At 39.4% G+C, this 13,334-nt stretch overlaps 1 protein-coding gene across 1 annotated transcript in view; it reads right to left on the reverse strand.

Annotated features, from left to right (window-relative positions):
• LOC138014110 (guanylate-binding protein 7-like) overlaps positions 1-12,987 on the reverse strand; it is a 26,943-nt gene extending 13,956 nt beyond the window's left edge. Inside the window, exons 1-7 of the mRNA XM_068861137.1 lie at positions 12,936-12,987; positions 10,911-11,048; positions 8,764-8,925; positions 8,398-8,555; positions 7,998-8,170; positions 6,303-6,477; positions 5,455-5,710 (exon numbers count right to left, since the gene is read on the reverse strand). Coding sequence (XP_068717238.1) covers positions 5,455-5,710; positions 6,303-6,477; positions 7,998-8,170; positions 8,398-8,555; positions 8,764-8,925; positions 10,911-11,048; positions 12,936-12,987 — 1,114 coding nt within the window. The remainder of the gene's footprint in view (positions 1-5,454; positions 5,711-6,302; positions 6,478-7,997; positions 8,171-8,397; positions 8,556-8,763; positions 8,926-10,910; positions 11,049-12,935) is intronic.
• Between the last annotated feature and the right edge of the window lie 347 nt (positions 12,988-13,334).

A 13,334-nucleotide genomic window follows, 5' to 3' on the forward strand; every position in this document is an offset into this window, starting at 1 on the left:
ACTACCCCTATAGCTATGTCACCTGTTGAATTTATTTGCAATTGTAAACATTAAGCGATTTTCACCAGCTAGTACATTATCTGCGTTGTTATGAATGAGCAACTGTCTGCAGAAACATTTACTTGTTTTGTTTCGTACTTGGCAAATTAAAACAAAGGCGCTCCAGAGGCGCATGTGACTACTCCAGAGATGTACAAGGGGAAAAGAAGTAGAATATTCTGTCATGATGTGAATAGGGGTGGCTGAATTGTGGGAATTGATTCACCACAGCTTCCATATCGCTAGTTTTTCGACCATTGAAAAATTTACGTGCGATAGATCATTTTCACTGTCACGCAACAAAAAAAATAAATCCGAAACGTTCGATGAAAAATGCCAATAACTTGCAATGTCGCGGGAAACAAATTTAGACACCATCTCCAATTCTCAGATCTTGCGGTACATAGTTTCTGAGCTCTTTGTCGAAGCGTTGAAATCATACAACTTTTACTTAACTTTTCCTTGAAAGCGCTTAATTGTCGCTCATGAGATAAAATGTATGAACACATCTCCTAATGTACTTGACAGGCTCAAACTGCTTAGATTCATAGGGATAGATATTTTTTTCAATCAAATACAGTGGAAGCCCGCCTAACGGCCATACATTCTCTTATAGAAAACCCTCGTTAATGCGGTCACCCGTTAATACGGCCAACGGCCACAATTTTAAATCCCAAACAGTAGAGTCCTCTATAATTTCACCCCGTTAACTCGGCCACTCGCGCCAAACGCCTGTGACATGTTAATTTCATTGACCTTCGTTAGTTACCGCTGTAATCGAACAGCCAATTTACTTTACAAAGTACTGTCAGCAACACTCCTCCCTGTTTTCACCACAAACATGATCTTGACACTACTGTAAAATCCAGTGAGGCAAATCGTGAAGGGATTAAGTCTGTGCTTTCATCAAAAACACGATTGATACTTAAGTCTTTCGGTTAGGTAATTACGGCGGCTTCCGTTTTTTTAGAAGCATAGTAAGCTGGACCTGTTCTTGTTTTGATTTTAGGCTCGGAACGTACAGTACACTTAACAATTTTAAGTGTTTTACCTACTAACCGAAGTTTCAAGTATTTTATACAATTACTGTACGTACATTCTTATTGTTTATTAAAGAGAAAAGTTGTTTTGGAAGTGCAAATGCGATATTTATCATTATGGCCCTTTAGTCACGAATTTCATCCTTCCCCGTTAATACGGCCAATCTTTTTTAGGTCTATTGATGACCTAATTAACGGGGTTCCACTGTAGCTTGGTATCATGGTGTCACCATGATAAGCTACATAAGGTGACAATTCTTGGTTTTCACATGACGTCACGACCGCCATGTTGGTGCCCAAAACAAAGAAAAGGCGGCCATGTTGGTGCCCCGACCAAATCCTCCGGGAATTTAACTCTATTATTATGCAAACGCTTCCTTTTGTTTCCGTTGAAAAACATGGCTGTTGATCACGTGAGTGAAAACCAGCAATTAGGAAATTCGAAATACTGTATTTTCGAAACGAAAGACGTCGTGGAACTGGAAACTTGGAGAAAGACTTATTTTTTGGGTATCTTCAACCTCCTATAGATGACAATTCAGAAGACCTCGCTAATTTGATGATCTAACTATGAACCATCTATGGTTTGACAATTACGTGCTACTGCAAAGCTTTGTTTATCTCGAAAACGGCGCCTTCATTAAACGCGTAAACGGGCTCAATTGGTCGGTTAGAAACAAAATATGAAGGCTACGAGAAGTAACTGTTGTAAGAATTAAAACCTAACCTCAGAACCGTATTCTTCCCAGATCATCTGCGAACACGGGGCACCCGAACATTTCATTCGTCCTTGCGAACTATCGGCAATTCATCGTACTGTTTGCAGAGTCCGAACTTTGGTACTCTGAGTATGCAGATTGGCTCCGAAGTGTATTCTATTGTTACATAATCATTTTCGGAAAAAACTAACACGATGGCAAAAGTGACTACGCGCCATGCGCAGTAGTCACAAAAACTACCTCGTCCAAAAATCTGCGCCACTTGGTATTCCGAGTAAACGCTTTAAAAAAACGTCTCGTTCAATTAAAACTATGATTATTTGGGGTGTGCATTGTCAGGGTTTCTCTCCTACACTCTCTATAAAAAGTGAAATTAGCCTGTATCCTTCGAGGGTCCTTCCTTGTCATCCGTTAAGTTGACGACGGTAGTGCACCATTAACTTGATCCTCAGTTGGGTTTCAAGAGGAGTTATAGGCTACCCTACCTTGTCACCTTGAAGGAAATTCTCCCGGAAGGCCCACGCCCTTACCACGTAAAACACCTCTTCGATGGCTGTGTTGCCAGCATGGTTGTCCTGGTTTTGTAGTGTTGATCGCACCCGACTTGTAATGGGGGGACGTGGGTTCAAATCCCGCTCAGGGCAAATTTTCGTTCCAAACATTTATTCATATTTATGATATTTGGGGTGTGCATTGTCAGGGCAGGGTTTCTCTCCTACACACACACACACACACACACACACACACACACACACTCACTCACAAATAAATAAATAAATACATAAATTCCGCGAATTTAGAGTTGATTGACCTTTATCAAAGTTGGCGTCATCGCTTCGCCCGAGATCGACCAATAACAACACTCCGTCACTTGAGCGACGGGGTTCCAAAACGCAATATGAAACCATTGCAGTCTCTCTTTTTACTCTAACCAACGCCCACGGTATTTGCGACCCGCAGTTTCAGCCATTAAAAGTTCAACGTACGCGTTTGTTTCAACGATTCTGGAGCAAAAGAGACTGCGCCCAGTCCAGTAACGAGGCAGAAAGTCAAAAAAAGCATCGATATCGAAGGTTCAGCATAGCGATTGAAGGAGAGTAATTTTCGAATATTTACAGTGATTCCTTTTTACTTTGAAATCAAAGATTACAGTATCTGATAGAATATCATATTGCCTCGGTCACAAATCGACTTTTCAGGCAGAAATCGTAAACACGGCGACGACTTGTCAAACAGAAATGAAATGAGACTGAACAGAGGCGACAGACTTGGCTACAAACTGCTAGACGCACCCTCAAAAAGCAAAAGCATAGTCTCAGTATCAGCATTTTCAAACAATCTTCGATCATTTTTACAGCAGTTATTCACAGGTAATAATAATCAGCGATCCGAATATAATAAGCGAGTTTTTTTCCTACTTTATGGTATTTCAAGGTACCGTTGAAAGAACCACATGAATCAAAGAGATGATGACCAAAGACGACAACGAAATGTTACCTTCTAGTCATTGAATGTTCCTGTTCCTGTTTTACTACCATATTTTCAAGGCATTTTCCAAAATCATGTAAATTGCTTTTTCGTTGATAGCGTATCAAATAAACGTTGATGGAAATTAAAAATAAATGCTGTCTGTTGTTGCCCATCCTCTCCTTGTATTTTTCACCTAATTACATGCATCTACCTAATTACATGTAAAATAATATGAAGACATCACAATGTGCAGCACATATTAATTAGAAAACACCTCAACTGCCTTCCGTTTTATCTCAGGTGGGGCGGATGTAGTGAAAACTATTACTGTTATAGGGGATAGCAATCTCGATTTGTTCAACCGAGCGGGAAAGGTGGTATCGGTATTGCTTAACAGGGCGCGCAAGGTGATATCGGTATTGTTCACCGAGTTCGCGAGGTGTTCTGGGTAACTTGAGTCACGAGGCAGAAAGTCACACGGAGCATCGATATCGAAGGTTCAGCATGGAAGGTGAGTAGTTTTCGAATATTTACAGCGATTCATTTTACTTTAAAAATCAAAGATTACAGTATCTGATAGAAGATTATATTGCCTGGATCAGAAATCGATTTTTCAGGCACAAATCATTAACAGAGGTGACAGACTCGAACACAAACGGCTAAACGCAACCTCTGAAAGCAAAAGCATAGTCTCAGTATTAACATTTTCAAACAATCTTTGATCAGTTTTACAACAGTTACCAGCAGATAGTAATAATCATCGATCCGAATATAATAAGCGAGTTTCGTTTCCATTTTATGGTATTTGAAGGTACCGTGGAAAGAACCACATGGATAAAAAAGATGACGACGAAAGTTGACGACGAAATGTTACCTTCTAGTAACTGGTCGTTTTCAAACGAGAGGACGAACAAGTCGTCTGACATTTGTTCGTCGAATTTGAATTCCAGACGACCATATGGTCTTAAATTCATATTACCAGGAGAATGTGAGCACAAATGAGTACACTTGAGCGCAAAGAGGACTGGCACTAAGTTCAAGTTGTGTTCTAAAAGTAAAATGGCCGCCGCGCTGCACATGTATAGCAAACTTTTCTCCGGAAGAAAACGTCTGTTGGGCGAAGATTTCTGGTGTAGCGGGTCGATGGTACCCAAGTTCCAACTTCTTGAATCAGAAAACTTAGCAATACCAGTTTGTGCAGCAGTTGCTGCTTTAGCTTTAGGCGCCACCAGAGGCGAGAAGGCTAGAAGCCCAAACGAAGAGAGGAATCAGGAATGGTGGGAGGATGGTTTCAACAACTGGAGTGATGTTCAGTTCAAGAAACGACTTCGGGTTACCAGAGAGACTTTTACATTTCTCCTGGATAGTGTTGTCGACGACGTAAGAAAAGAGACTACTCGGTTCAAAAGCCAGCATCTCCAGAAAGTCAGCTTGGCGGCAGGTACAAAACGCAGGTCACAGGTCACAAGTCATTATTAACCTATACAGAAAGTATCCTAAGCATTCATAAGAGCTAACCTCAGGCCTAATTAGGCCTAAGGTTAGCGTTTAAGAATGTTTAGGATACTTTCTGTATAGGTAAAGCAATCACCTGTGCTCTGTGTCCTGTGACCTGCGTTTTGTACCTGCCGGTCTTACGCTTCTTTGGGCAGGCGTTGGCTCTCCAGGTTCAATGCATGATTCAACCATCCTGCAATCTTCAGATATTTTCAATGCCATTGAGGCAGGTTCCAAACAAAGTTCTTATTTTACTAGGTTCTGGGGAAATACCATTTGCAACAGTAGGGGTTGCTGCTTTAACCCACCACGAAGTTGGTTGCTTAAAGTATTTCCTGACTCAACAAAAGATGCAGTAGAAAAAAACCTTAATACGAAACTCAGAGCTGCTAGAGTTGTATCTGAGCATGCCATAAGGGAGATGGCGTATTTTATATTAGAAAACAGAATGTAGGCGGTCAAATGTTAAAGTCATAATGATAGCTTGTATTACTTTGAACAACACTTGCATCAGTAAAAACGACCCATGCAATCCTAGGTGGAAACTAGAAGTCAACGAGCTTCATCTCGTGAGGAAGCGCACAAAGAGAACCAAGGATGTAAGTCTGATTTTAATCACATGACTCCATAAAAACTGGCAATGTAATTTTCATCCATGCAGAGTTACAAGCTGGAGACAAAGAACTTACCTTCTCCAGTTACGAACTGTCCATCAACACAGCTGTGTTTAGGAACCAAGATAGACTTTAACAACGACTTGAATTGCTCTAATTTGGTTAAAAACTGGGGACGTAACTGACTCTTCTTCTCATGCATTCTTCTCATTATTTCATCGTCAGCCGTAGGAGGAGGTAAATGAAATGCATCAAACCCAGGGAAAAAACGTAAGATGCTCTCTGCTGCATCCTGACTCTTGGGAAGAGATGAATCCTGCTCTTTGAAAACCTGTTAGCAAACAACACAGAACAAACTTTAATACAAAGCACTAAACGAGTGTCATTCAAATGAACAATGGTAAAAATTCCTCCTATCGATAACGATCAGGGTCAGGTAATTTTCTCATATTAGCAGCTAATCTCGCCTTGGAGAAAATTGTCTTCACTATTCCCCTAATTAAAAAAAGGACGGCAGCAAAATACAACTTCGTTCAAGACAGTTTCTCTACAAATTCTGCAAGTCAGAATTAAGGCCTTTGAAATAAATTACGACAACATTGCATGATGTTCGTTTAGGATGCGTTTAGTTCGACATAGCATTTTGGAGAATCAGGGAAGACGTAATACGTCGAACGCATAAACAGTCTTCCCACTGTATGGCTGCTCGATCCTGTTTACGTTCTAAATTAAGTACAACAATAAGTTTCAAAGGAATGCTGTAAAATAGGTTTATCGTCATCGTCATCATCATTATCATTACTATTATTATTATTATTTTCATTATCATTATCATCATCATCATTATTATTATTGTTACATTTATTGTTAGTCCTCGTTTATCCCTTAGCTCCAACCTCATTGGTTGCTGATTGGCTTCTTACCATTTTCAGAAAGTAATCTTTTAAGTCTTTGCAATCACGCGGTATGTTCTGTGTCACGTCTCTCAAAAGCCAAAGGAAGAAAGGAAATGTTTTGTGAAAGAACTCTTTTTCTTCTCTATTGCTACTAACTTGATTTGATCGAATCTGGATTCTTTGAGACAAATTAACAATAAAACTATTACGCCGTTAAAGAAAATAGCAGACTGGGACATATTGAAATGGGTCAATATAACATTTGTATTGGATTTTGGCAAGTACCACTACTATATGGTCCTATGTTCTTGACAGTTCTGTTTGATTAGTGTAATGATCGAGGTAAAGCGTACTTCATAGCTCACCGTTGCGTTCAAATTAAAATAAATGAAAACAATGATTGAAAAACGTTCTCTGCCGAATAATAATAGTAGTAGTAGTAATAATAATAATAATAATAATAATAATTTTATTTTCATTTTATCGAATATTACACATGCCTCCTCAGGTCTCGGGAGGAGGCCAGATGCCCACATAGAACTCTGTTATAATTCGATTAAAAAATAAATAAATAAAATAATAATAATAATAATAATAATAATAAGAAGAAGAAGAAGAAGAAGAAGAAGAAGAAGAATAACGCAGCATCATACATCCATTGGAAAGGGTGCCAGAGCTACGATATCAAGGCAACTGACAAATGGTACGACAACAAGCCAGATACTGTTGTAGAGAACGAACAAGCCACGATTCTGTGGAATATGCCAATTTATACTGACAGGGAAATAGCGGCTAATAAACCAGATACTATAATCAGAGATCACACAAATCAGAAATGTCAGATCATAGATATGGCAGTCCCATCAGACAGAAATACTCCCGTTAAGGTAGTCGAGAAACAATCTAAGTATAAAGACTTGGAGATCGAGATCGCCAGGATGTGGGAAATGGGAACAGAGACGATTACCAGTTGTCATTGGTGCACTTGGGGTCATTAAGAAGGGACTGGAAAAGTATTACGTTGACAAGATTCCAGGCACAGTCAGCATTGATAAGCTCCAAAAAGATTACTCTTCTGGGATCAGCTCGCATCTTGAGAAAGGTTCTGTCAATGAAGTGAACTCTTTGGTACCTAAGGCCCACGAGTTGGACCCGGTGCTTAAGAGACTAAACAAGCAAGCCAAGGATTACAAATAATATAATTTTTATTTTTTTGTTTTTTATTTTATTTTATTATTTTTTAAATCATATGACCCGTACGGCCCCGCGCGTGGTTTCATTGTAAAACTATTGAGAAAATCCCCGTATGAGGGCCCTACGCATTAGCGCGATCGGAGCCGGAAAAAGCCGTACGGACCTGTTAGCAACACTTAAACGATTTTATAGGATTCCCTCGCGTCTAACGATGTAATTTTAATTTACAACCAGACAGAAAATAGAAACAACTATCGGATAATCTTTCAGTGGAAATTCATAGCTTTTTACGAAAACAACATCTTGTGAGTGCTCATAAAGAGTATAAAGGGGTCATATGATTCCCATCAGGATTTTGATTGTTTTCTTGAACACATAACGCCATTAACATTATCTTGAAGTAAATGTTCTGCATTTACACAATAAATACAAAACCTTCGAGAAGATACAAATCCTCCAAATCTTCCAAATCCGTGATCTTCTGGGTTACAAACCTTTAATATTTATGATATTTGATATTAAGGATACTCTAGTCCCTCAAGATCACGCCTTGTGGGAACACCTTGTGAGTTGTAAATCAACACAGAAGCCAGCAGTACGGTTAGCGTAAATATCTGATTATCGTCACGGCCATCGCTGGTAGCAGCATCAATTCCTTCCGAGTCTAGCAGTACCACACTGAACTCCTGGCTGCTCGAGTTCTAAGAATAAACGAATGGCCATAAAAGACAGGACTTGTTATAGTTAAAGCGCTTAGTATTAGCCAGTTTAGATCCGCTCTAGATAGCCCTTCGGGTTCGTTACGACAAAAGTATGAAGCTAGAAAGTAAAAGCTTTGAGATCGATTCAAATGGAGACCTATACGAGAGGTGGCCTCGGATATATTCTAGATTGATCACCCAGATCAGCTGGTCCATTGTGAATTTACCTTATACTTTCCTGGTACGATCCACAGCCAGATTCCCATTGTCTCAGCCAACATTTCATGACCAAGAGGGAAGACGTCCGATTGATCAAATGCTTCACTCAAAATATAAGACTTTCCTTTCCTGTATGGACCAGCAATGGATACCACGCACACGGGACCTAAATAAGGGTAAGTAAAAACGAGTAGCATCTCGCATTACAAACTATAAATTATAGCGTCATAATTGAAAGGCCCAAAAGTATTAACTATAGATCTTCGATACAGATCTCACAATATAGATCTGCCATTTCTGTAAGAGAGACTGAGTAGCGGCAAGCAAAATTACACCTTGTTTTTAATTCGTCACGCTAAAGAAAAGTGTCGCACCTTTTACTTCCCTAAGCTTCTCAAGTGCTTCGTCGACCACGTACAATGAAGAACGCTCCTCGCCTGTTTTGATGTAATCACGGACTTCCGAATTCCACTTGCAGTTGTTAGGCAGACAAAGAGGAATAGCTCTTATATCTCCACCTCTTGTATTCGATTCCCCTAACATAGTGAATGCAAATTCTGTGTTACTGATCGATTAAGCTCTAAGTTTGCTGCTTCGTCGTTGAAAGTGCAGAGTGATGTGTTTTGCGTTTTGTCTCCCACGTTTACTGCAATTGTACACAACGCATCAAATACGAGTTCCTTCTATTTGGGCACGCGACGATACTTAAATAAAAGGGGAGGAATGTCACCACGTTTTTAAAAATTAATTTCACAAGCCAAAAGAAATCACGAGTGTGATACCAATAAGTGGCCTTAGTGTCGGGCTGTTATACTCTGATCAAATCGAAACTTCAACACCCCCTTCCCCTCCCTTCCCGGGCATTTGACTATCTTCTGTGCCCGGGGAGTGGGGAATTTGACCTTTGCACGCGTGGGGAGGGGAAATTTGAACCGGAAGTGTCAGGATTTTCGTTTATCGGGCGCCGAAGTCGCTAACAGCTATAAAACACGCGTTTGGACGAGATGGATGAGTTTGAAGGAAGAGATACAGCATTTGTGGGCGATTGGCCTACAAAAAAGATTCTTCTTCAAAGGAATTTTGGCTGCGTAATTCGTCTTTGTCATACTACAGAGTGATATATTAATATTGTACGTTTTTACACCCCCCATTTCATTGTTAAAACTCTGAAGGCTGGACGTTTCAAGCACCTGAAGTTTCCACTAAGGTGCGGAATTGCAGAATATCAAAATGTCACAAATTACTTGATATTTCGCTATTTTGATATTATCGTGATATTTCGATATCATCGTGATATTCTGATATTCTTATATCACCTTGATATCTTGATCTTTTGATATTATCATGATATTCTGATAATGAAGTTACTTCACCATGATATCTTGATATTTTGATATTATCACGATATTCTCATTTTCCAATATCACCATGACACTTGAATACACAACCTCGTTCTTTAATCCTTGAAACACATGAATACCGTTAAACCTCGTTCTACCTCACACCACATCACTTGACCCTAGCAAAGACTTGAGATTTTGATAGCCTTCCTTCAAAATTTGATAATATCATGAGATCTTGATAATGTCATGATATATCAAAATATCAAACCTCAATACATATCACTTGACCTTACCAAAGACTTGAGATTTTGATAGCCTTCTTGATATTTTGATAATATCACGATATCGTGATAATATCATGATATATCAAAGTATCAAACCTAATCACCTATCACCTGACCCTAGCAGAGACTTGATATTTTTTAGCCTTCTTGATATTTTGAAAATATCATGAGATCTTGATATTCAAGTACCTTTGCAGAATATCAAAATATCGTTGCCTTCTATCAGTATCAAAATCTCGTGATATTATCAAAAAACCTTCCAAGAAATGTATGAGAACAATTTTGATAAGTCAAAAGTGATACAACCTATTTATATTTTGATATTCCGCAATACCGCACCTCAGTGTGAAGTTGGAGGTCATGAAGCCGAGGATCAAAAACAAATCCGAACTTTCATCACGTGAATAAAACAATATCGGATCAGTCCACATGAAGTGTTACAGTCGTGATAAATTACAGTCTATCATTTACTTGGATGTGAAGAATAAGGGGAGGGGGAGGGGAGGTGGATTAAAAGAGAGGGAGGGGCTTAATAACTTTCCTCCTCTAAAAAAATGGAAGGCTTGTTACAGAGGGGAGCTTAATAGAGGATTTACAGTACGCGGTTTTCGTTGGTTTCGATCTGTTGCCCGAGAGCAATTCAGCTGTACGATTGGTCAACAAAACAAAGTTTTTGTGGTATCAAGATTTGCAAACGAGGCAGGACATAAATAATAACATTAAAAAAAAGAAACACTGAATAAGGAGTTCTAACGGAAACTATATTCCAGGAAACTACATTCCAGGTTTAACGAAAACCCCTCTGATCTTTAAAGTGCTATATGGCCGATTTCAAACTCGGGCTTAATCCTGATTCGGTATGTACACAGTTTTCTGGCTACTTCCTTTAGCAACCTTTGACAACGTGTTTTAACTGCAAATCCTTTTCCCCAGCTGGATATGTTTCCCATGGGTGTCCCTCTCGTGATAACAAGGATGCTTCAGAAAACGCTTGAGCTCCTTGAGTCGGTCTTCTCTCTGTGTCTTGGAATTCTGTTCAAGTAAAGTGGAGAAATTGCTTTGCAGAAAAAAAACCAGCAGTAAATTACTAATAGGCAGGAAGCCTTAACGGGGAAGAAGAATGTAACTGACGTTAGCTGTAATTTCAGTCAGTGCAGAGAACGTTACCTGGAAATAAAGGAGGGTCTCAATGTATGAGGGGTGATTACCGCCAAAATTAGAAATTATCTTATGCAGTTCTAACATGGTGTTTTAGACTTCTAAAGTGCTGTTATGCTCTTCTCATTTGGCATTGTAAAGTCCAAAGCAGAACTTTCACATTCAGTTGTGTCTTTCTGAATGCCATTGTGTTCTTCTGTATCGTATTATGCTCTTCTGTATTGGATTATGTTCTTCTATATCGTATTATGCATTTCTGTATTAGATTATGTTATTCTGTATCGTATTATGCTATTCTGTATTAGATTATGTTCTTGTGTATTGTATTATGCATTTCTGTGTTGAATTATGGTAAAGTGAATTATGCTTACGTCATATCCTTCATTGGACTTGGACGACTGAGTGGGGAATGGGTTTAGTGTGTCAAAATGGCGGACCACGAGGAGGATGATACGAGTCCTTCGCCTATCGATCCAAGGGATTAAGCTGTTGTGGGAGGCGACAGATTTACTTTGCAGTGCGGAAAGCGGTAATAACCGGCCTGCTACAGCTACTTCTACTTTTCATGCAAACAGGGCGGAAATAATTACCTCAAATCTACGCACACTTTTCGCTAGCTACGATGATGGTCTTGGTGGTAGCCGCCGTCCAGCGCCACAGAGCAGAAATCAGTTTTCTGCTCCTCCAAGAAAGAAAGGGAAGTACGCACCCATGTTCTTCAAGCCTCGTGAAGCCTGGACACATGAATCTCTGTGAAGTGAAATGAAATGGAAGCTACAAGCAGCTGGTTTTGCGAAAGAAAAAATTTGCTTTTCTTCCAAGGCTAATGCAACTGAGTTGAAGCGTAAACTTGAGGAAGTCTATCCTAAACTAGCTGGGTAAAAGATCATGACAGACCTGCTATGACTTCCTTACGTGTCTTTGCGGTTGCGCCGCTGTAATATGTGTCTTCAAAGTTTTGCTCAAACGCCGAGCATGACTTTTAGTGATTTCCCTCTTCTGTATTATATGATAGGAGGCATTTTGAAAATGCATTGGCTAATTTTGTATAAAACTCCATTCTTGCATCAAGAGTTGTTTAAGGTTTTTAACTGCTGGATGATATGTTGTGGCAAATGGTATTATTCTCTCGTGAATCTTTTTTGTTTGTTTTCTTAATGCCGATCGCCTTCCGGAAAATGTTGCTTCAGACAATGTGCACATCTATTAGGTTTTTAGGATAGCTTCAAGTCGCGTTTTAAAATTCGAGATGGCCTCCTGGAATTTTGTTTCCGAGGAGTTTGTACGTAAGAGTCTGATAGCTTCACCCTCGTTTTACACCCTGAGGGCGACAAGAGGTATAGTGGGTGTATTGGAAGGTCTCGGTCTGTTTATAATGGGTTTTGATGTCAAGGATCGATTCTGTTTCGAATTAATCTAACTCCTTTGTAAACCACTGTGTCAAGAAAAGCGATTTCGGTGTAAATTTTATCGTTGGATGATATGTGTTTGCTTGTGTTATAAATATATCTAGGTCTTCTCTTTTTATGTCCCAAAGCGAGAAAACGTCATTGGTTCAGTAGGTGGGTTTCGATTTCGTCCACGAATATGTTGGCAAAAGCGACCGCCATTTCTGTTCCCATAGCCGTCACATGAGTCTGGAGATAATTTTCCCTTTGAATTCAAAGGAATTTCTTTAAGTATGAGGCCTAGCATTTCTTTAAGATAGTGAGATTGTATAGGAGGATTATTATTGTGAAAATTCTCATATGCACTGCTTACTGAGTCCTTCGATAGGCGAAGGGCTCGTATCATCCTCCTCGTGGTCCGCCATTTTGACACACTAGACCCATTCCCCACTCAGTCGTCCAAATTTTGTTCAGTGAGTGCCATAAAGGACATGATGTAAGCATAATTCACTTTACCATAATTCAACACAGAAAAGCATAATACAATACACAAGAACATAATCTAATACAGAAGAGCATAATACGATACAGAATAACATAATCTAACACAGAAATGCATAATACGATAAAGAAGAACAATCCAATACAGAAGAGCATAATACGATACAGAAGAACACAATGGAATTCAGAAAGACACAATTGAATTAATGTGAAAGTTCTGCATTGGACTTTACAATGCCAAATGAGAAGAGCATAACAGCACTTTGGAAGT

Source organism: Montipora capricornis, chromosome 8 (genome assembly GCF_036669925.1).
Source record: "Montipora capricornis isolate CH-2021 chromosome 8, ASM3666992v2, whole genome shotgun sequence".
Taxonomy (NCBI): Eukaryota; Metazoa; Cnidaria; class Anthozoa; order Scleractinia; family Acroporidae; genus Montipora; species Montipora capricornis.